Source organism: Mobula birostris, chromosome 9 (assembly GCF_030028105.1).
Source record: "Mobula birostris isolate sMobBir1 chromosome 9, sMobBir1.hap1, whole genome shotgun sequence".
Taxonomy (NCBI): domain Eukaryota; kingdom Metazoa; phylum Chordata; class Chondrichthyes; order Myliobatiformes; family Myliobatidae; genus Mobula; species Mobula birostris.
In genome coordinates, this window is record NC_092378.1 from 28,623,649 (window position 1) to 28,647,026 (window position 23,378).

General features: G+C 40.2%; 1 protein-coding gene across 2 annotated transcripts in view; it reads right to left on the reverse strand.

Annotated features, from left to right (window-relative positions):
* Positions 1 to 898: 898 nt before the first annotated feature.
* The window catches only part of LOC140203343 (protein FAM180A-like), a 43,005-nt gene continuing 20,525 nt past the window's right edge, over positions 899 to 23,378 (reverse strand). For both annotated transcript variants that reach the window (XM_072269375.1, XM_072269374.1), the window contains exons 3-4: positions 8,568 to 8,671; positions 899 to 3,091 (exon numbers count right to left, since the gene is read on the reverse strand). In XM_072269375.1, coding sequence (XP_072125476.1) covers positions 2,771 to 3,091; positions 8,568 to 8,671 — 425 coding nt within the window. In that variant the 3' untranslated portion in view covers positions 899 to 2,770. The remainder of the gene's footprint in view (positions 3,092 to 8,567; positions 8,672 to 23,378) is intronic.

Consider the following 23,378-nt stretch of genomic DNA (forward strand, 5'->3'; position numbering starts at 1 on the left):
CACTGCTCACTATTTGTTGTAAGGAGCTCTCCCCCACCAAATCCATGCAAAGATAGGGTCATCATAGTTTCATATGTTAGTAAACACTATTCTGCATTGTGTGATTGTTTTCCTTTTGTACTAGTCTGATGTACTTATGCGTGGAATGATCTATCTAGATGGCATGCAAACAAAACTTTTCACTGTACTTCGGTACATGTGACAATAATAAACCAATGACCCTAACAAATGTGAAAATGAGCCTCAGCAGAGGCAACATTTAGAAGATGACATTGCTGAGAACTTAAAAGTTAGCTTCTAATGTCTAAAAAGTTTGAACATAGAAACATCCGCAGCTTAAGCAATAGGCCATGGCCGAGATCTGAGAGAGGTCACAAGACTACAAAATGCCAATTTCTCCAAACTAGAAATCTAAAGTATATTCAACGAAGTCAAGAAGCCAAATACTGTAGCTTCCAAAGAAAGATGGTTGTGAGAGAACATTCTTGAAGCAAATTTTTAGACAACCTCAAGGTTTCTTTGACCTACTAATGTACATCATTCACAAACATATGAATGGATCACCTGTGGCCAATAACAGATCCTAACACCAGTGAATGGGGAACTTTCCAGATAGAAAAGTAGAACTCAGATCTGCAGTCGAATATAATAAAAACATTTCAACATATTAGAATGATTTGCTCTTTAGCAGTTAGATCTGCACTTTGACTATTAAAACATTTGGAATAATTATGTTTCTGTTAACAGGATTTCCATTAATTCCTGATTCTTAACAAAAAATTAAGAATTTTCAATGGAACGATAAATTACTCTCCTATTCCACAAATGATATTTCAATGATAACAGAGCACAGAAGGTGACCTCTGAATTTTTATATAGATGAAGAAAGCATACTAGGAACATATATTATTTCTTCAACTAAGACAATAAATATATCTTTTAAAACAGCATTTTTATCTTTCTTCCTCTTATTTTTAACCACATTGATTAAGAAAGGGACTTGCATATAATACTGACAGATGTTATGCAAAGCAATGTACTGACAATTTTTCATGTGGCAGGTAATTTATTTCACTCTGCATTTACATACATGTTATTTCTGTTATGTGTAATGCTGTTAAAATGAGTCTGTTTGTATGATTCAGTTTTCAGCCTGGCTTAGGTAATGACATTAACTGTATCTAGAGATCCCTTTTAATTGATACTCCTTAATATCCCATTTTACTTGCTCCAACTCCCAAAAGAGTAGACCCATCATAATGGAAGAAAATTCCATATTATTATCCTTTTCTAAGTTTCCTCAGTTATGCTAGTCTGTGAAAATTTGTATCCACAAGGGGTATGCTTACTTAGATTCATCCGACTAATAATGGTCTTAATGAGTATTTTCGTTTCCAATAGAAAATGGTTATTACTATTTTAAACACACCTCAGCAAATAAGAATAACCACCCACATAGCGCGATGTCACATTTTCTGCACATTGACTCTAATGCCCAGAAAATTACCCCTCACCTAACAACATCGAGGAAACAAATTCAAGGTGCTTACCCGAACACAACAACTTCATATTTTTATGTTGCATTTTAATTAATTAAGCAATTTATACTTTTAAATCTGCAATGAGGTTATGCTTTTTTTCTGGTTAACTGTGTGCAAGTAATTGTTAAATGCAGACCATATACAAAAATTAGAATGCCTGTTTCATTGAAAAAAAAACTGACTAATCTCACTTCATCATCAGCTTGCTTTACAAGATTTTTATATCTTCTTAGAAATTTAAATCCTTACAGGCTTTCTGTATCAATTTAGATATAACATAGCCAATTGCAGAATAAAGGTCCCACCACTAAATTCTACCCTCAGGGGAGTAATTGATCAGTAATAACCGTAATTTGTTGCCAGATTATCGATTGCCTTATAAAGGGAACTCACATACTCTTCCTTAGGACTCCCATAGCCTGCAGAGAAGGAGACCTTCATTTCATTAATTTGCCTTGGATTTGAACACAATGTTCAGAAGGGAAAGTATTATATGGAACTGTACTGAGTTGCCCAGGACAAGATCCAGTAGTTAGAATGAATTATTTAATTGATATACAAATCAGAATAAAGAATCAATATTGCACTCTACATAGTTTCCTATAATATATTAAAATAAATGAAGCTTAGGCTCATTTACCTTTAATGAATTATTTTCAAGCTCTGTGTTGCTACTTCAATAAAGAGGAGCAACAAGGTAACTGTTTCAATGAAAGTTTGTTATCTCTTTTGTCCAGAAATAGTTTTGTTTTAATCTCTATTAAGATTCTTATTTTGGTTTGAATAGATTATGATTTTTGTTATTATTTATTTATTTTTGGACCTAGGCCCATTACATTTTGAAAAGATGGTAGCTGCCTTTTAGAACCACTGCAGTCTTTCCAGTGAAGGTACTCCCATAAAGTTCTTGCATAGGATGTCCAAAATTTAGAACCAGTGAAGATGAAGGATTCATATATATTTCCAAATCAGATGGTGAGGAATTTGAAGAGAGCCTGCAGGGAGCTAAAGTCTACACTACTTTTTGTGAAACTGACTGTTTTGCAATTCAAGTATTGCAACGGTCTATGGAAAGATTAATGTCTGTTCAGAAAACTAGAGAAACACCAAAAATCACCGAATTATAGCAGAATCACTGAAAACCACCAAATTATAAGATAATTAAGTATTCAACAGTTAGAGTTTGAATGGGCCTATTTTCACATCCAATGCCCTCGAAATCCAAGTTATTAAAGCATTAAATCATGTCTTAAAGCCTGAAAGATGTCCACTAGTGCCTCTGCCCAGGTGTCCTGTTGATGCCCTTGGTATTTAGATGTTTGATAAGTTGTGAACAACAAGGTGAACAGCATCCTTTCAAAGTCCATAGGCTTGAGCTGCCCATTATATTTGGAGAGTCTGTAAATAAGTCTTCGAATGTCAGTAATGTTCTTGGGGATGACGTTATTAATGATAACATTAAACTTTTTCCCTGGTCTCATTGACGCAAGCTCCTCATCCTTCAGGGAACACTTAAGGTTGTCATCGATATTCCACCCACCCAGAAGAAACTAGAAATGTAACAGAGATATAAAAACATGATTAAAATCACAGGTAACAAGTTCCTTGGAAGGTTCAAACAATCATAAAATGAGCTTGCAAATCTTTAAGTATTTGTTCAGGTTTGCTGTTCAAACTCTAAGATATTAAGAAGTTCAGTCACAATTCTCGTGTGTGAGATTAGAACCTTGGTCTGTACCTAGCTGGCTGATCTCAGGAAGAATGAATAGATGGCTTGTTTCTGACTGATAGGGCAATTGGCTCTTATAATTGACCCCTAGTGGGTGATTGGAGAATCAGAGTGGTAGGAGAGAGATTAGATTTCAGTGTGACAGGATTGCTGTAAGAGGTGGCCTCAATTCAATGGACAAATAGTCTTCTTTCTCTGTCTTCAGAAAATATGGGAAATATATGACAATTGATTTAGGCTGCTCTTGGATTAGATTCTGGGTATGCACAACAATCAGTCAAGGCTTCATCCTGATCACCACTGTGTGATATCAAGCAACTTAAATATTTGAACTTATATCAGAAGCAAGATTAAGTGGAGTAAATTAGAATACAGTACAAGAATTCTAGTCCTGTTTAAATCTCTATCTGCTGAAGAGCAAACCACATTGTAGATAGTGCCATAGTTTGGAAAGGTGAGGTAGTTGTCCTGATGGCTTTATATTTTGAGTTTGAGTTTAAATTATCCAGTATTGGGTATCATTCCAAAAACTGAGCTCACTGCATATTTTAAAGTTAGTAATCTCCTGAATTATTCCATTTCAATACATATCACTGCTATTGTCACATATCTCTCCACCTCCCCTTCAACCGCCTCCAATTTTATTTATTAATTAATTGATGTACTGCGCAGAATAGGCTCTTCCCGCCGTTCATGCTGTAGCGGGCAGCAGCCCACCTATTTAACCCTAGCATAATCATGAACAATTTACAATGACCAATTAACCTAACAACCGGGACGCCATTGACCTGGGGGAACCGGAAAACCCAAAGGAAACCTATGTGGTCATGGGGAGGACATACAAATTCCTCACAGACCGCAGCGGGAATTGAACCTGGGTCACTGGTACTGTAAAATTTTGTGCTAACCACTATGCTGCCATGCCACTTAATGCCATTAAAAGAATAGCAGGCACAGGTCACGTGAGTGCATACTGACACCCACATAAGCAAGGCCAAAAGGCATATCCCTCTTCTCTTGGGCAAGTCATTGAAGTGGTCACACCAAAGATAAACAAACCTCTAGATGCATGATGCCTAGAAAGGCACAAGGAATAAAAACAAAAGAATCAGCTATGATTTCAAATAATTATATTATTTCAGTAACGGTAGTTATCATTGTAAAAGTTAAAGCTTAGATTTCATTTAGAATCGATGGCCAAGATACATTTGTTATTGCTGTCTACTTATCCTTTGTCACGTTACTTAGGTCAAGATTATTACAACCTCATTTCTAATCAATGAGGAGCAAAGGGGCATGAAATCTGGTCAATAATGAAAACCACATGACAGATTATTACTGCCAGGCTCTGAGAGGGTTTTATCATTACTTTTGGCTACCATCAGGTACAGAGGCACAAGATGCAAGAGAGCAAGTTATTTAGCATGTTTATTGGAAGTGGTCCATGTTCTGGGAATGGTAAAGTCAGTTAAAAAAGGTCATTGCGAGAATTTCATTGTCAGAACGGCAATAGTTCTTGTTCATGACTGTTGGAGACAGTGACTGCGAGACACTGAGTAATACCATAATGATGGAGTGTAGAATCCAGTCATCGAAGAGTGCTTACTGTGAGAGGTCTAATTGCTGGTGAGGATTATTATGGGTTCTGTTATTCAGTAGGAGCCAAGCAAGGAAGCTAATTATCAAGCAAATTATTGCATGAGACCAAGTCATGAAGGTTTACATCATGGAACAGGTTAATAAAACATAGAAATTACAAAAATGCAACGTTTGCTCTATAGTATTTGTGTTGATAAATTGTTCCTATCACAATTACCACCTTGGTTCTATTTCCCCTCAATCACTTTTCCTCCTCTTATGTATTTAATCTAACCTTGGAGCTTCAACGGTTCCCACCTCAGCCACTAGCTCTGGAAATAAGTTCAAGAGCCTCAAAAATCTCTGTGTGAAAGCTTCTACTGCCACCCCTTCCTAGTTACTAAGATTTAATGGTATCAATCCTCTTTCTTGACACTCAGCAACTGAAAACACCAGGAGCTCTCTAGTTAACAGACAATATTACAAACAAATAATATTAAAATAAACCCATGAAAACTAGAAATCTAAAACAGAAACAAAAATAATTCAAAAACTATGAGCTTTCGTTCTGAATCCATAATGAAGAATGGGAAGTGTTTCCTTATCAATTGAAAATTGCAGGATACTTTAGTGCATTTTGGTATGGTTGGGAAAAGTACCTCAATCGCAGTGGGGAAAGTATGGTTTGAATTATAGCTGTTGGTCAATCTGATGGACTTTAATTCAGGAGAAGTGAAGGTCTCCACGTCCCAAGGTGGGAGTGGTTGTTAATGATTTGCTGGAGGCGACAGTGAGAGAGGTGGAAGTCCTGCACTATTGCTTCAGCAGAGGGCGCTGCAAGCTCAATTATTTCTACCAGCACATCTACCAGTTTATTTGAGGTGGATTTCTACTCTGCCAGAGAGTTCATTCAGCCATGCCTTGAAACTGGATCACATTCCAGTACATTTTATTCAAGCACTAAACATGAAATTTTAATTTTGCCCAGAGATAATCACAAATGCAATAATTTCCAAGGGAAGCAACACACATCAAAGTTGCTGGTGAACGCTACTAACTACTAATTACTAATTCTCTTACTAATTCTTCCTTCAGTTAGTCCTGACGAAGGGTCTCAGCCTGAAACGTCGACTGTACCTCTTCCTAGAGATGCTGCCTGGCCTGCTGCGTTCACCAGCAACTTTGATGTGTGTTGCTTGAATTTCCAGCATCTGCAGAATTCCTGTTTTTTGATGTCGGAGTGAAATTGCCTCAGTCACAGAACTACCATGAGTTATTGGATGTAAAGTCACAAGAGAGACTGCGGATGCTGGAATCTGGAGCAACCACACAAAACACTGGAGGAACTTGACTGATCAGGTAGCATCTATGGAGGGAAGAGGACAGCTGATTGACTGTCCATTTCCCTCCATAAAAGATCTTAACCTGAGATGTCAATTGTTTCCTGGTGAGGGAGGAACAGATGACTTACGTATCTCAAGAGCCTGAAAAGACATAACGTATTAAAGCAGCACTTGCAACCAGCTACCAAAGCATCTTTCCTGTGATGCATCAGTAGAGGTGGCAATGAGATGTATTGCTGATCAAATCAGAGGGGTCAGTGGTCGAATCACATGGTTAGTGAGCTTATCTGCCATGTTTTCCTTAGCCCTTCCTCCTGAGGTGGTGTGGCCTTCACCCACTCCACCCTGGAGGAGGAGGATCTGCTCCAGCCAGTCAAGCTGCTGTCCTTGTCAAGCATTCCCTTCAGTGTCACACACTGTCCTGTCACCCTCCCCCTTTTTTGCTTGACCCCTGCCTTTGATCACAGTTCCCCCACTGTACTGTTTCTCTCATCCCCATGGCACCCTAGTACTGAGAGCTCTTTAATAGTGTGGCCATAATTCCTGCAGCACGTTGGCAGCTGCCAGCCCGATCGTGGAGATCAGCTTCTGACATCCCTTAAAGGGATAAAACATAATTATAATTCTCTTAAAGCAAGGATGTCTCAGTTTTGTGGGATTTTTATTTGGATGTGACATTCGCTTTGAGGACAGGGCAAAATGTAACATAGATAAGCAATTCACACCAAAACTGTGTGAAATGCAATTTTCAGGCAAGTATTTTAGTGAGGTTTAGCTCACTTTAACATATCTAGTTCAAAGTTCAAGTTCAAGGTAAATTTACTATCAAAGTAATTATATCTATTCTTCTACACCCCGAGATATTTTTCATGAGATCATGAAAGATCTTTAGATATTTCTCCAAGGTGTGGAGCTACTGATTCTGGAAGGACTGATACCACTTGCTGCCTCCTAGAGGGGTTCTTCTAATGGTGATTGAGGAAACGGTAACTATATCTCCCAACCTTCAGTTCCAAAGAGCCTCCTCCTGATAGCGAGCGGACTAAAGCTCTCTATCTGTAAATCAGTGTGCTATTGGCCTCACGGCTGTAGCCACTTTCTCCTCCGTAGCAGGGTGCTACTGCTGTCCGGTTGTCGCGTGGAACATGCTGTCTGATACCCTTCTCTTAAGGTTGCAGAGTAAAGTGCCCTGGGTCTGATCTGGGGCCCCAGGGAGAAAGAGAGCAGCTCCTCATTTAGCTGCTTCTGTGCATACTCCACCCTAAGCTGCACCGAACATCTTTTGGACCAAATTGGTGATCATTTATTCAGGGAGCTCTCAGCTGGAGCTCGTTCCAGACCTAAAACCACATGTTTAAATCACTATAAAGTGGTGAAGTCCAAGTTCTGTTGTTTACAGAAAGATGAGAGATTAAATCACCCTTTACAAATCACTGCCCGGTGTTGAATGATCCATTTACTTCTGTGTAGTTTTTGAGGGTTTAGAATGATTCTATTTCTGCTTTTCTATAAGTATCTTTGGTGCGACCTGCGAGTCTGTGCTGAAGACTGAGATACTGTAGGTCTGGGTAAATTTTTAGTGCTAAGGTATTTGTACATAGCAGAATAATGCAGCTTTGCTTTGCTTTTCTTTCTGTTTGATTCGATCATCATCTGATTCACCTTGAGCTTTTATCGTCTGGTTACTCCCTTGGAAATGAGCTGTGTGCTAAAGCAACTCGTTGTTATTCTATAGTTAGGCTCATCACCACACTCTAGCTGATGGGGATTTTACTTTGTTTTAAACGCTGTGTGATGAATACAAATAACCTCTCTTGGTTTGCTTCATCCACGCAGAGGCATCTACCTATGTGGTTTCCTTTCATAAATACACTTTTTTTAAAATATCTAGAGTTGTTATTCTAGTACTGCAAAATATCATACTGCTCCAAAATTATTTGACACAGCACGATGTGCAGTAGGAACAGCAGCAGTCCGGTGAAGAGTGTACAGCACCGAGTTCATTTGGAACAGTCTATTCATGCTATTGCAGGGCATCATGTTAATTCAGAACAATGTGCCACATTGTAATCTGTTACAGCTATTCAAATATTGTTTTTCAGTACCCATGGTAATTATTACTATCAAGTTGCAAATCACAGTAAAAATAGCACAGAATTACTGTTAGGAATTTCTTACTCATAAAATGATACAGTTCGTTTTCACCCAGTCAGTCAAAAAATACGTTATTCTTTTGTGATATGTGACTTTGCATTGCAGAGCTTTGACTGGCAAGCCCTTTAATTTGTTTTCTTCCTAATCAAATTAAGTTAGCATTCAATAATGTCTTTAAAACAAGTAAAGGAGCATAGGAGAAAGACACAGAGAGAGAGAAACCTCATACAGCAGCTCCACGTCCTTCTGTGACCTCTGGAACACAGGATTAATAGGAATGTCGGAATCTAGATTTCTTTTTAACCTCTGTGCAGATGGGAAGAGAACTAGAAGAAGGAAAGGAAAAGGAAATGTTGTCAATGAGAATAAAACATTTATAAAATCACACACATGTTGATAAACTATCAACAACAATATTAACATTGAGAATAAATATTTATAATTAGGGGATGTAGAATGGGAATTATGAAAGAGACTGAGCTGACATAGATGTGTAAACCATTAATTCTACACATGAACATCACACTTTGTGAGTTACTCAAACTGCCCTCTCAGACACTGTGCATCATGCCAAAGACTTCATCTACAAGAACATTTTTGTATCAATTTTCATCTCAAAGGTAACATTTAAAGTTGCACATTGTCAATGGTTTATATCGATTTCTCTTATGTGTGTATGGTGCTATTATGGGATAATAACTTTAATGGATTTGCCTTGCAAGATAAAGCTGTATTTTAAATAGCAGAAACGGGTCCAAGGTGAGCTGCTTTTGCAATATTTGAGAGTGAAAAGAACAGCCAGAACTGTCACAGTGGGATTCAAAATATACATAGAACTTCTACGTGAATGCCAGATGTATCAGGCTGTGATACAATTTAGCAAAAGCGAACAGCAAAAAACTAGTGTAGGAGCAGGGGAGGAATCCAAGGGAGGTTCAGAACAAATATATTCCCATTTAAAGAAAGGGACAGTTCACCATCCTAAACCTTGTCAATACTGAGAAATACTTCCAGAGAGACGAAGCAAAAAGAAGATAACGATTTCAACACCAAGGGCCAGGGGCGAAATTAAAAATGAAATGAGGAGTACTAGGAGGATGCATGAAAAATATATCAACAGGCAAATCATACCTGAGGTGTTCTATAAATATTTGAAGTAAACTAACATCAGAAAAAAAAGAGTAGGTCCATTTAGAAACCAAAGGAGTAACATCAACATAAAGTAGAGAATATGTGGAAAGTTCTGAATGAAATCTTTGTATCTTTTCATGATGGAAGGGGATGATATAAGAATGTTAAATCTTGTAAATAACAAAGACTGAGAGACAGGAGGCTATGGCAGAGAGACAGGCAACAAAGACAGACAGACATTTGAAGAGTCAAGCATCTTTGAAAATAGATAAAAGGCGAAATGCTAGGAACATTCAGCAGGTCAGGCTGCAGCTGTAGAATGACAGAGCTAACATTTTAGATTGGTTGGAACTTAGAAGAAGAGGAAGCAAGTTTAGATAAATTTGCAGAGATGATAGGAAGGGTTTGGATAGGAAGAAGGAAATATCTCTGATAGGATGAAGTTGGTGTTACCATGGTGATATGCTATAGATGAAACCATCCAGTTGATACTTAGTGATGCAAATGAGAGAGAAAGAAAGCAAGCAAAGGATCTTAATACCATTTTTCCTGTCATTTCCAGTTCTGATGTAAAGCCATTTACCTTAAATGTTCGTGCTGTTTCTCTTTTTGCAGACACTGCCTGACCTCATTGTTTCCAGCATTTGAAGCAAAAACACAAATGCTGGAAGAGCTCTGCCAGTCAAGCAGCATCTGTGGAGAGAGAAGCCAGTGAACGTTTCGGATCAACAAATTTTCCTCAGAACTCGGGAAATTCTGAGGGAAGGGCCACTGATATGAAGGGTTGACATCTCTCTTTCCACAGAGGCTACTTGATTGGCTAAGTTCTTCCAGTATTTCTGATTTTGTTACAGATTTCCTGCATCTGCAGTTTTTTTTTTTGTTTTGATTCTCATTTAAAGGTGGGTAAAACTTTGGGCCTGGATAAATGTATTTAAGACACTGATGATTATTTTCCATTGCTTTTTGGCTACAGGCATGAGGCTGGGGAATTGATAGTTCCTTAAGTTGGAGCATTATTTAACAGAGAAAAATGATAAATGGAATAAATACAGACTAACTAGTGAGTTTGATATCAGTAGTTGAAAACATGTTGGGAGAAAAAAACTGGAAAAAGTCTAAAGTACTGCAAAAATCTCTATTTGGAATGATACATGCTTATCAAGAACAGTAAGCATAGATGTCTTAAGAGAAGATTCATAATCTCATTTATGAGAGAGTGGCAAGGTTTATTGATATAATATATATGGATTTTAGCAATGTGTTTGACCAAGTCCTGCTTTACAGGTTGATCAAGAAACTAAAATCCAACCGAAATTTGCAGGTGGCAAAAAGTCAAATGCTAATTGTTGACAAACAAGAGAAAATCTGCAGATGCTGGAAATCTGAGCAACACACACAAAATGCTGGAGGAACTCAGCAGGCCAGGCAGGATTTATGGAAAAAAGTACAGTTGACTTTTCGGGCTGAAACCCTTCGGCAGGACTGAAGAAAAGAAGCGGAGGAGTAGAATTAAAAGGTTGGGGAGCAGAGGGAAAGAAACACCAGGTGATAGGTTAAACCTGGAGGGGGAGAGATAAATTAAAGAGCTGGAAAGTTGATTAGTGAAAGAGACAGAAGGTCATGGAAGAAAGAAAAGGGGAGAGGAGCACCAGAGGGAGGTGATAGCTGGATAAGGGGATAAGGTGAGAGAGGGAAATGGGGATGGGAAATGGTGAATGAGGGGGAGGGGTGAGGGGCATTACCAGAAATTCGAGATCAATGTTCATGCCATCAGGTTGGAGGCTACCCAAACAGAATATAAGGTGCTGTTCCTCCAACCTAAGTGTGGCCTCATCACAACAGTGGAAGTGGCCATGGATGGACATATCGGAATGGGAATGGGAATGGGAAGTGGAATAAAATGGGTGGCCATTGGGAGATCCCGCTTGTTCTGGTGGATAGAGCATGGATGCTCGGTGAAGCAGTCTACATCTGGTCTCACCAATATACACAAGGCCACACCAGGAGCAACAAACACAGTAAGTGACCCCAGTAGACTCATAGGTGAGGTGTCATCTCACGCAGAAGAACCATTTGGGACCCTGGATGGTAGTGAGGGAGAAGGTGTAGGGCAGATGTTGCACTTGCATGCTTGCAAGGATAAGTGCCAGGAGGGAGGTCAGTGGGGAGCATAGCATTGGAGAGCATGCAGAGGAGATTACGAGATGTTACCAGGGCTGGAAAATTACTGTTATGAGGGGACAGTCTAGACCAGAGTTGTGTGCTTTAGAATAAAGAACACTGTAAGAAAATTGACCAAGGTATTTAAAATTGAGAGGTACGTATGTGAAATCGTAGTGAGCAAGATGAACAGGAATGATCTATTTCCCTTAACAAAGATCATATTAAACCAAAGTCTGTAGGAATTTATTTTCGCAGAGGACAATGCATGTCTTGAATTCTCTTTCTGGAGGTTTATGGAGGCTAGCTCATTGGAGGCATTTAAAGAATAAATAGACCTGTTCTTGAAATAGCGGGAGATCAAAAGCCATGGAGAACTGACATTATTCTCAGCCTAAGCAAGTCAAGCATGATCATATCAAGTGGCAGGATAGGCTTGAGGGGTCGAGTGGCCTTTTCCTGTCCCTGTTTTTCTTTTCTTCTTATAATTAGACAGGATAAATACAAGTTGTGTGAAATAGTTAGGGGGGAGTTGATGATATATTTTTGCTCAATGACAGTCAAGTGAAATTCTGAAGCTAACTTACAAAAAGGATGGAGGAGGAAGAAATTCTCACCACATTTATAAGGTACCTGGATGAGCACGTGAAGGCCCTGCTTAGAGGTCTTCAGAATAAAGGCTGAAAATGGGGATAAACTTTGGATACACTAGGCTGAATGACCTATGTTTTTGTCTTGAATTTTTGTCATTTGGAACAATTTAGTGTCAAATATAGTCTACAAATTGTCAGTGTTTACTTTGAAGGTTGAAGCTATGTTTGTGCAGGTCTATCTTGGCATCTGTCTGCAGTTAACACTAGAAGTGCTATCTGAAGGAAATCAGCTCATGCCTTACATACCAACATCTGCTTTCACTCATTGAACTTCCAGAAAAGTGATTTAAAGTGTTGACGATCTGACCAAAAGGGTTTTTGGTCTATATACAGTATTTTCCATTCTAATTGTACTTTCTGTTATTTACCAGCATATCCATGTGCACAATACAAAAACATCAACGCACTCCCATAACTACCCAGCTGGTTATATGGATCTGGCCAAGAAAGTCTCTGTGAACCAGCTGTTCCAGGTATTTGAAATATTACGGTTAGCCTCAACATTTTAAAACAGTGTGGTGAACATTTTTTAGCTTGGTGGGAACCCATTGTCCCCGTGAGATCTCATCTGCCTTTTGCAAATGAACTAAAGTCACACATACCACTATGTATTTCATGCACAGCGAGCACTGAGGGAAGTTGTCATATGTCAGGCCAGTCCACAGCAAGAAGCTGATGGCTTCAGCAAAGGGGAAGGGGCGCAAGGGGCGGGGTTGGGGATTGGAGAAAAAGGAAAGACTACAATCCTCTATACACATTACTTCCACCACATTTCAACAACCACTGTCACACACTGGGCGAAACAGCAACTAAGCAAGACTGGATTTGTGCTCTGACTTCTCCCCTTCTTTTCCAGTCCTGATGAAGGATGTCAGCTCGAAACGTTAACCGTTTACTGTTTTCCATAGATGCTGCCAGCCCTGCTGTGTTCCTCCAGCATTTTGTGTGTGTTGCTTTGGAATTATCTAATTGCTGCTTTGGATGGTATTGATCTGAAGATGGTGAGGGGTGGAAATTAGACCGAGCCTCTTTGTGGATCCATTTGCCAAGGAAACTGAGTAGAAAGTCCCAAAGCCATTCAGAAATTGAACTTCAGGTCTCAGCTCTATATTGGGGCAGGTTCATCAGTGAGAAGAGTAGAATTCTGGCAGAGATTGATAGCTGTCAGTAGGAACATGGTTTAGGAAAGAGGATTAGGTCAGGCAGTTGCAGGTCATGATAACGTGAGCCCACACTCCATAGGAGGATATGGTTGGTTCCGCAAGGCTCCGCGGCAAATTCAGGCCTCCATTTGCTTTGGAAAAGCAAAGACTCCTGCAGTTTCTTGGCTCCACTGCATGGTTATCTCCACGTGAATCTAATGCTGCAGATTATGCCGACAGAAGCAGTGCCAGATTAGCACAGCCAAATGGACATACAGGAGACTTCAGATTCCTGGAATCTGGAGCAAAAAAACAACACACTGGAGAAATTCAGTGGGTCAGGCAGCATCAGTGTGGGGAAAATGGACAGTCAACTCCTTGGACTGAGATGCTCCAGTGAGACTGAAATCTGGTCCAGAGGAAGGGTCTCGACCCAAAACGTTGACCGTACATTTCCAACCACAGATACTCTCTAACCCATTGGCTTCTTCCTCCATCATTTTATTTGTTAGAACAGGTCACATGACTTGTAATCCCATTCAAAGTTCAAATTAAATTTGTTACCAGATTTTGAAATTTCCCAGGCATTGTCATCTACACACTGAGGCAATAATCCTAGTTCCGAAATTATTCAAATTTCCAGTATCTACAATATCAGATTCAGTTCTTTGTCAATCACTCAGAATCACAGCCTTGGGAGTGGAACTGGTAGACAATTACATGTTTAAAGAATTACATTAGTTTCCTTAGTATCTGGAGCAGATACGGAAATGGACCAGGAAATCAGAGACTTACAGCACAACAGAATAAAAGCTCTCTGTGCCCCTGAGACGCAGACAGATCTGAATGAGATTTTAGGTGTCCCATGAGCATCCACATGTGCATTTGAGGGAAGCCAGTCCAGAATCAACCTACAGCATTCTGTCTGGTTGAAAGTCAATGGATTGGGGTGGTGATGGGATGGTGAAATCTGCTTTGTTCCCCACAGTCTGAGCTTTTGAAGGTCTGAAGGTGTTGCATTCCAGGCTGGATAAAAAGGATGGGTAGCCTTCAGGTGTTCTCCATCTCAGTCACTAATGCCCTTCAGAGAAGGAAATGTAACTCTTTTTAGGTCTAGCCTCTATATGTCTCCAGAGCCAGACCTACTGAGTCTGCTGGCACTTAACTGGGGGCAATTAGAATGGCCATTGAATGACAGTCCTACCATGACATCCACCAATCCTAATGCGTAAAGAAAACCTGAATGAGTTGGTGGGGGGCAGACCCGACACTGATTCACAACTGGGTCTTTCCTCATCTTCCTGCTGTTTATACTCCTGCTTCATGAAAACCAAGCCAGGGAGCTAGGAAGGTTGGGGCTGAAAACAGTTGCTGAATGCATTTTCTTGCAGCCAACAAAAACCAGTTTTTTTTTAAATTACAAAGAATTTCCTTTCACCAGAAAACAGGAACTGGAACAGTATTTGTTTGCCAGAAGCACCACTAATTGAGGCTGTTGCTTTTCACTGTTTGGTCACCTATAAAACAATACCTATGAATGTGTCCTGTTTGAATGACATATTGTTGGATAATGTTAAATCACACTAAAAATAATCTATGCATTCACGTCAGGAAAAAATACACTATGAAACCCATTGGCATTTACTTAAAAATGGACATAGGAGCCTTTAAAAATGAACATAGACTTCAAGTACACAAAAGAAAAATGCATTTATTACTGAAGAATAAGTGGCACTGCAGCTTTGATTCCAGTAAGTTCAATGGAAATGATGTTGTGAGGTTAAAAACAATTACTATTCCACTGAATTTAACACAGAGCTTATCTATAAGGCCAAGAGACCATACAACAAAGGAGCAGAATTAGGCCATTTGGCCCATTGAGTGTGCTCTGCCATTCCATCCCTCTCACCTCCAACCTCCTGCGTTCTTCCCGAAACTTTTGATGCAATGTCTAATCAAGAACGTATCAATTTCCACTGTAAATGTACCCAGTGACTCAGCTTCCATAGCTGCCTACGGAAATAAATTCTACAAATTCATTACACCCTGGCTAAAGAAATTTCTCCTCATGTCTGTTCTGAATGGTGGCCCTTTTATTCTGAGACAGTGCCCTCTGGTCCGAGACTCCCTCACTATAGGAAACATCCTCTCCTCCTCCACTCTATCTCGGCCTTTGAATACTTAATGCCTTTCAATGAGATTTCCTCTCATTCTTCCAAACTCCGGCAAGTACAGGCCTATAGCCATCAAGTGCTCCTCGTACTGTACGTTAACCCTTTTGTTCCTGGAATTATTCACATGAACCTCCTCTGGACCTTCTCCAATGCCAGCACAACATTTCTTAGATAGGGAGCCCAAATCTGCTCACAATACTCCAACTGTAGTATGCACAATGCCTTATAAAGCCTAAGCATTTCATCCTTGCTTTTAAATTCCAGTCATCTCATAATGAATGTGAACATTGCAGTTGTCTTTCTTACCATCAACTCAACCTGCAAGTCAACAATTAAGGAATCCTGCATGAGGACTCCCAAGTCCCATTGCACTACTGATTTTTGAATTTTCTCCCCATTGAGAAAATAGTTTACATCTTTATTCCTTCCACCAAAGTACATGACTGCATGCTTCCCTACACTATATACCACTGCCACTTTTTTGCCCATTCTCCCAATCTGTCTAAGTCCTTCTGCAGACTCCCTGGTTCCTCAAACTACCTGCCCCTCCGCCTATCTTTGTGTTGTCTGCAAACTTGGCCACAAAGCTATTAATTCCATCATCCAAATTATTGACACAGAATGTGAAAATAAGTGCCCCAAAACTGACCTGTCTGTTATTTCCTCAAATATTTCCAACAGATTTGTCAGGTAAGATTTCCCCTTAAGGAAACCGTGCTGACTTTGGCCTACTGTGCTTCTGAGTACCCTGAAACCTCAACCTTAATAATGGACTCCAACATCTTCCCAACCACAGAAGTCAGGCCAGCTGGCCTATAATTTCATTTTTGCTGCCTCCCTCCCTTCTTAAAGGGTGAAGTGACATTTGCAAATTTCCAGTCCTTTGGAACCATTCCAGAATCTAGTGATTCTTGAAAGATCATTACTAATGCTACACATTCTCTTCAGAACCCTGGGGTGTATTCCATCTGGTCCTGGTGATTTATCTGCCTTTTGACCTTTCAGTTTCCCAAGGACTTTCTCCTTAGTAATAGAAACTATACTCAGTTCTGCCCCCTGACACTCTTGAATTTCTGGCATACTGCTACTGTCTTCCACAGTGCACATGGACACAAAATACTTAATAAGTTTGTCCACTATATCTTTGTCCCCTTTACTACCTCTACAGTGTCATTATCCACTGGTCCAATATTCACTCCCATCTCTCTTGAACTCTACATATCTGAAAAAAAAATCATTTTGTATCCTTTTATACTATTGGCTGGCTTACCTTCACATTTCATCTTTTCTCTCCTTATGGCATTTTTTTATTTGCCTTCTGTTGATTTTTTAAAGCTTCCCAGTCCTCTAACTTCCCACTAATGTTTACTATATTATACACCCTGTCTTTAGCTTTTATGTTGTCTTTGACTCCCCTTGTCAGCAACAGTTGCATCATCCTCCCTTCAGAATACTTCTTCATCTTTGGGATGTATCTATTCTGCACCTTCAGAGTCTAAATGAACTTCTACCAAGTAAATCCTGATTAATAATATGGGGGCCTTATGTAGAAAGCCTGATTTTTAACAGATCATTTGCAACAAGGAAGAGACAAGTTAGGGGAGTTTTCTGATCATAGGGGGGGGAATCTTATGATAGTCACAGAGCAAATTTGGAGGTTAACCAATTGGAGATTAGTGCTTCCCAATTACCAAGAACTGACACTGTCTGGTGATTGGGTGGTGAAGGAGGGAATGGATTCCTTATTGCAGACATTCTGTTTTGTTTTTGACAATGTCATGTTGTATGGTGATGTTTGGTGACTCCAGTCGTGCCCAATTATGAAAGTTGGAGGTATAAACAACTAGAGACAAAGAGCAGGCTGGATACTCTGGAGATTGTTGGCTTGAACAAAATGCATCTGATTGTTAATCTGCACTAGCCCAACAAATTCATTCTGTTTTACTTGCTTGCACCTGGTTGTCAAGGCCTACAAGACCCGGCAACCAATGACTATATAACTAATATCATTAACAAGGAAGATGGTGGCGTAACGTTTCAATACATAGTCAGCTTCATAGAACCAGACTGATTTCCACTCAGCACTTTATTTCCAATCATTAACAATGGTAGATTTTTTTTTCAAGTTCCTGATCTTTTGTGATTAACGTCTGACCAAACTCATCATTATTGGGAATTTAGATTCTACTAATGATATTGTTTATGACTGCTCGATCAGTGTGGGCATGTCAGAAGAGCTCTATACTGAGCCCTCAGTAGATGACTTACTGTGATGGAGGAACTCTCTGTAGAAATCTCCAGTATCTTATTTTCCTCCTGCATCCCAATGACATGCAGGAAGATTAATTGCCTACAGTAGATTGAGAGAGTGTATGTGAATAGTAGATTCGGGGAGAGGTGATGAATCTGTGAGATTAAGGGGAGATAATGTGGTTTTAGTGTCAATGGTTGCTTGATGATCAGAGGAGATTCGTTGGGTAACCTGTCTGTTTCCATGGCTCTTTCAAGTTAATGGGATGGAAAAGAGAGAACTGGCCCATGCTGAGGTTGGGGAATAGGCTTCGTCAGGCCTCCTTGGAATTATTTAATTTAACCAACAACAGACAATAAATGTGTATGAAGCAATGTTTGCATTCTCTGATTAATTGAGCAATACTGTCACGATCAAACAGTTCAAATTGAAATTCACGTCAATTGTACCTTTACTAGGCTCCTAACCAGGGCTTTCCACTGCCAAGATTGCCCTCAATCAAGCAGTCCAGTGATGAGGCTGCTATTGACTAGAGACAGCAAGCTTAGCTGACATGAAGTTTGGAGTATAAAGGAATGCTTTCTACATCTCACATAAAAATGCTGAAATGCAGCCCAATACATTATTTTGAACCTCTCAGTAGTCATAATTTATATTGCAGGATGACAACAAAATTTTCCACGTTCTACATTTCTGACTGATTATTAGAATGATCTGTAATCTCAGGAGCACAATCCCTGCTGTTATGTCTTGGCTGGTTGCAGTAAATTGTGAGATCATTTCATCTTCCCCAAAGTTCCATCTTAAGTATGAACATAGCTTATCTCCTCTCACAGGTGAGTGGAGAATATTCTCCAGATTTTTAATTCTTTAATTAGTGTAGATCCTTCAACTCTGGGGTAAAGATCAGGAGAGAAGCATAATTGCTTCTGGTGACATGTATCCTGACCTCCAATATAGACTGTTCCCTGTGAAACCAAAACAAAACTATAAGATTCACAGATGTGTGCCTACTGAAATCCAGCGATTTTTAAACCTCTTGTCACCACAACAATCCCAGGTGGATCGATCACACAAACTACTGGAGGAACTCAGCAAATCAAGCAGCGTCAATGAAGGGGATTAAACAGTCAATGTTTTGGGGCTAAACCTCCATTGCGACTGGAAAGGAAGGGGTAGAAAGCAGAATGAGGTGTCCTCTCTTATTAGATTCCTCCTTCTTCACCTCTTTACCTCTTCCACCTATCAACTCCCCCCCGTCCAGCTTCTTACATTATCACCCCCACCCCCACCCACTCACCTTTCCCCTCTCCGGGTCTCACCTATCGCTTGTCAGCTTATACATCTCCCCCTTTCTGCACCTTCGTATCCTGCCTTCTGCACTCTTCCTTTCTAGTCCTGATGAAGGGCCTTTGCCTGAAACATCAACTGTTTATCCCCTCGCCCCCCCACCCCATAGATGCTGACTGACCTGCTGAGTCCCACCAGCATTTTATATGTTTTGCTGAAGATTCCTGGCATCTGCTGTAATCACAGATGGATAGGGTTTCTTTGCAATTTAGTTGCATGTCCAGGCTTTAGGAAGCCATTCTGTGAGAAAATACGCCTATATCAGTTGCTTATATATAAAAAAAACCTGTTCCTATTCACACCACTGAGCCCCCACCTCTGACACTGGCATCTTGCCTACACTACACCCCAAAAACAGGGAGGCGACCATGTCCTCACAACACAGGCAAGAAGGATTAATGGCCAAACCCAAATAAACCTCTTGGCAAGTTATTGTAGGGATAGGAAAAGAGAGGATTAATAACTGATAAAATAGGTTGTAGCTTCTGGTGATGTGGTACCAGGGAACCACTGATAAGTTTCAACATTAGGGAGATGGGATGCAGGTGTAACCTGGCCAGGGTACAGAAACTTGATGATTATGTTATAGCACACTAAGATTTGCTGTTAAATAGATTAGGCTTATAGATAATTATTTTATTTTAAAATCAAAACTTAGTTTCATTCTTAATCAAGCCTCCTGTGTAATGACATATATGAAGAAGAAAACTCCGGGTAAGGTGGTGGCGTGTTTGATCACAGCGACGTCTACACGGTCAAGCAAAGGTGTTATTGTCCTTTTTAAACATATTTTTTATAATCTGAAGACCCTGTTGGACATTAGGAACTTAAAGTACTGCAAGTCCACCCCATCAGCAAGTTGCTCGTTGGCGGAGAAATTGAAGGAGCTGGACCTGGTGCAGACCATGCTGCTGCCTGTGTCAGAGAGGCATCCGAGAACTTGGTTTGTGAAGGATGTGCAGTCTAACAGTGAATGATCATCGTCGTCACCTTCTTGTGACCACAAGACCCTGTTGGATATTGTTAATGTGAAATGCTGCAAGCCCGGTTTACTGATTTATTGACAGACGGGAGGGGAGCCGCATGGCCTCAGTCGTAACGAGGACTCAGCTTCAAGCCGCAGCGTCGCCTGTTTACAACCGCCCGGGAGAGAGGCATCGGAGTCAGTGTGCTCCACTGGAGGCAGTGTGGCACAGCAACCGAGCTGGAGTCAGTGCTGCCCCCCCGGTGTACGCTCAGCAGAGGACAAGCCATATTCTGGTCAGCTGCAGTTTTCTGAGGGTCTTGGACTATTTTTTTGTGTGACTGTGTGTTACTGATTTCTTATATGTACTTGCTCTCTTATATGTCCTATATGTTCATTGTGCTGTGTATGACTGCCCTGTTTTATTTGGCAGTATTCATGGGTATTCATGTATGGTTGAATGACAATTCAACTTGAGTTTAAACTTGAAGTGTAGCAATCAAAACTTAGTTATTTGTGTAATCACGTATGTGGAGAAGTATGAAGCCTATCCCAAAATCTTGTTTGGGTAGATCAGCTTGGTCTGGTCTGCTGGTGTACACCAGTTTCAGCAAGTCACCCACTGAGCAAACACCAACTCCATGTCCACATCCTCTTCTGCGGTTATCGCCTGGTGCATTTACAGCAGCATTCCATCTCTCCCTATTGTTGAACCTTATCAGTGGTTCACTGTTAGCATAGCAACATCCTATTTTATTATTGATTACCCCCTCCCTATTCCTTCCCCTTACAATGCAAGTTAACAGAACTACCCTCATCCTCAAGCTTCAAGACCTCTGCAGGTGCTAGAAATATCCCAGATTCCTACACCAATCGCCTTGAATACTGGTGTTCCACCAACAGAACCAACGCACCAGATGCGGCTTTAATCCTCCAGATGTGGTGTACAATCCTGTAAAATCCTTTGGGATGTCTTACTACTTAAAATATGCCAAACAAGTGCAGTTATCTGTTTGAGATTTAGCATGGCAGTCCAGCTAAGAGAAGACCGATTTTCAACAGCTTTCTGACCCAAAGGAGTCTGCTGATTCACATTTTCCACCCCTCCCTGTTTAATCATCAAAAGTAAGGCATTAGATATATATTTGGATTCCTGTCATGATTCAGTAAACAAATGCAACACATTAACTGAGTTCTGCAATAGTGCAAATCTTGTCCTATTTCCCCGAAAATATCAAGTGACTAGAAAGCTGGCAATCGCACTCATATTGCACAATAGCTCCTTTTTGGAAACTATACCCCTTAAGCATGGAAATTACCAAAACCAACAGTGATGCTTCTCATTGGAACTTCAAACATGGAGAAACGCCATTTGGAAGAACTGCACGGGAACCCACCATTTATCAAGAGCCTTCAATAAGGAAAAATGTTTTATTAATAGATTCTGCAAATGAGACACAAGCAACTGAAGTAGATCAAGTAAATATTTTTTTACAAAGTATCTCAGATCTAAACAATATACGATTCCAGTCACCAAATACTTTTAACAGGAATTCTGCAGATGCTGGAAATTCAAGCAACGCACATCAAAGTTGCTGGTGAGTGCAGCAGGCCAGGCAGCATCTGTAGGAAGAGGTGCAGTCGATGTTTCAGGCCGAGACCCTTCATCAGGACTAACTGAAGGAAGAGCTCCCCCTCCCCCTCCAACTTTCAAATCCCTTACTCACTCTTCTGCTGCGTTCACCAGCAACTTTGATGTGTGTGACCAAATGCTTTTAGTTGTTTTTATGTGTGTCATTATACACCATAAAAGTCAGTGAAGTACTGATTTTGACCGAACAGTAACAGATAAATATTTTTTTGAAATTGAATCCTGAGTTGCATTTATTACTGGAAGCAGTCTCCAGTAGACTCTCATTGGAGATGAATCAGTTTTCAACAGCAGAATGCCCAAAAGGCAATCAATATGAAAATGCCAATAAGGCCGATGATGAATTCACAATCATTGCAAACAGAAAGTATCCACAGTAAATCATTAAGAAACATGGCTGTATATTAAGTGACATTATCAAATTCCAACTGCCTATGTTATTACGTGCAAGTCCATGCCTTTAAGGAACATAACTGCTGGCCCACGTTAACATAAATCTAGGATGTTACCACATTTTGAGCTTAAAAGATGGTTAATGATTCTAGGAGAAAATGTGCAAAGTGATCTGTCTTCCTTGCGCAATGAGCAGTGTCAGGCATCAGTATGCAATGGCTACCCAGCGCTGATTTTAGGTTTAATGTGCAGAGCAAAGAGAAAAGGTCAGTGATGCACATGGAAGCACATCCAACAAGGATAGAACCCATAACTTAGTAAGGATGCTAAAATAAAGACAGTCAGTTCTGGAAAGTTACAAACAAACAGGCAGTAACTGTGAAGAAAGAAGTCAAGCCACCAGTGAAAATGTTGGAGAAAGAGAAACATAGAGCAAGGGTGGAGGGAGGAAAAGAATAAAAAATGTCTCTGATAAACAGAAAAGAAGGAGAGATTAATAATTATGGTGGTACAGGCAAGAGGGAGTGGTGATGGAACAAGAAAAGATTGAGTCTAGTGTAGGTGACATGGGACTAACGGCATTGTTATTTGAAACAATATAGCTATAATTGATGTTATAATATACATTATAGTTGTAATGTGTCCAGATGAAAGGTAATGTTCAGTTCCTCGAATTTAAATTGTTCTTCCATCGAACAATCTCAGCTGATGAGTTCGGGTGGTCAAAGTGAGAATGGGATGCTGGGCAACCATGCAGGTTGACACTTAAGGGCTTGATAGTAAATGTTCTGCAATCCAATGTACGTTCTTCCTGTTGTAGAGTTGAGTACACTGTGAATGGTGAAAATAATGCAGGAAGTTGAAAGAAATGCAAATACGTTGCTGTTTTGCATAGAATAAGTATCTGAGACCGGAGCCTGAGGGGACAGAGGAAGTAAAAAAGTTGCTGCACTTCCTGGGCCAGTATGGGAAGGTGCCATGGAAAGGTGGAGGAAATAGAAATGAGAACATCATACAACACTGAACACCCTTTGGCCCACAATCTTGTGCTGAAGTAATTAAACGCCTGTCTATACTAGTCTCTTTGTCTGATCACCGAGGGTGTCAGAGTCCTGCAGGCTCCTCCTCCTCTGATTGTTAGTTGATTATTTTACCTGTGCA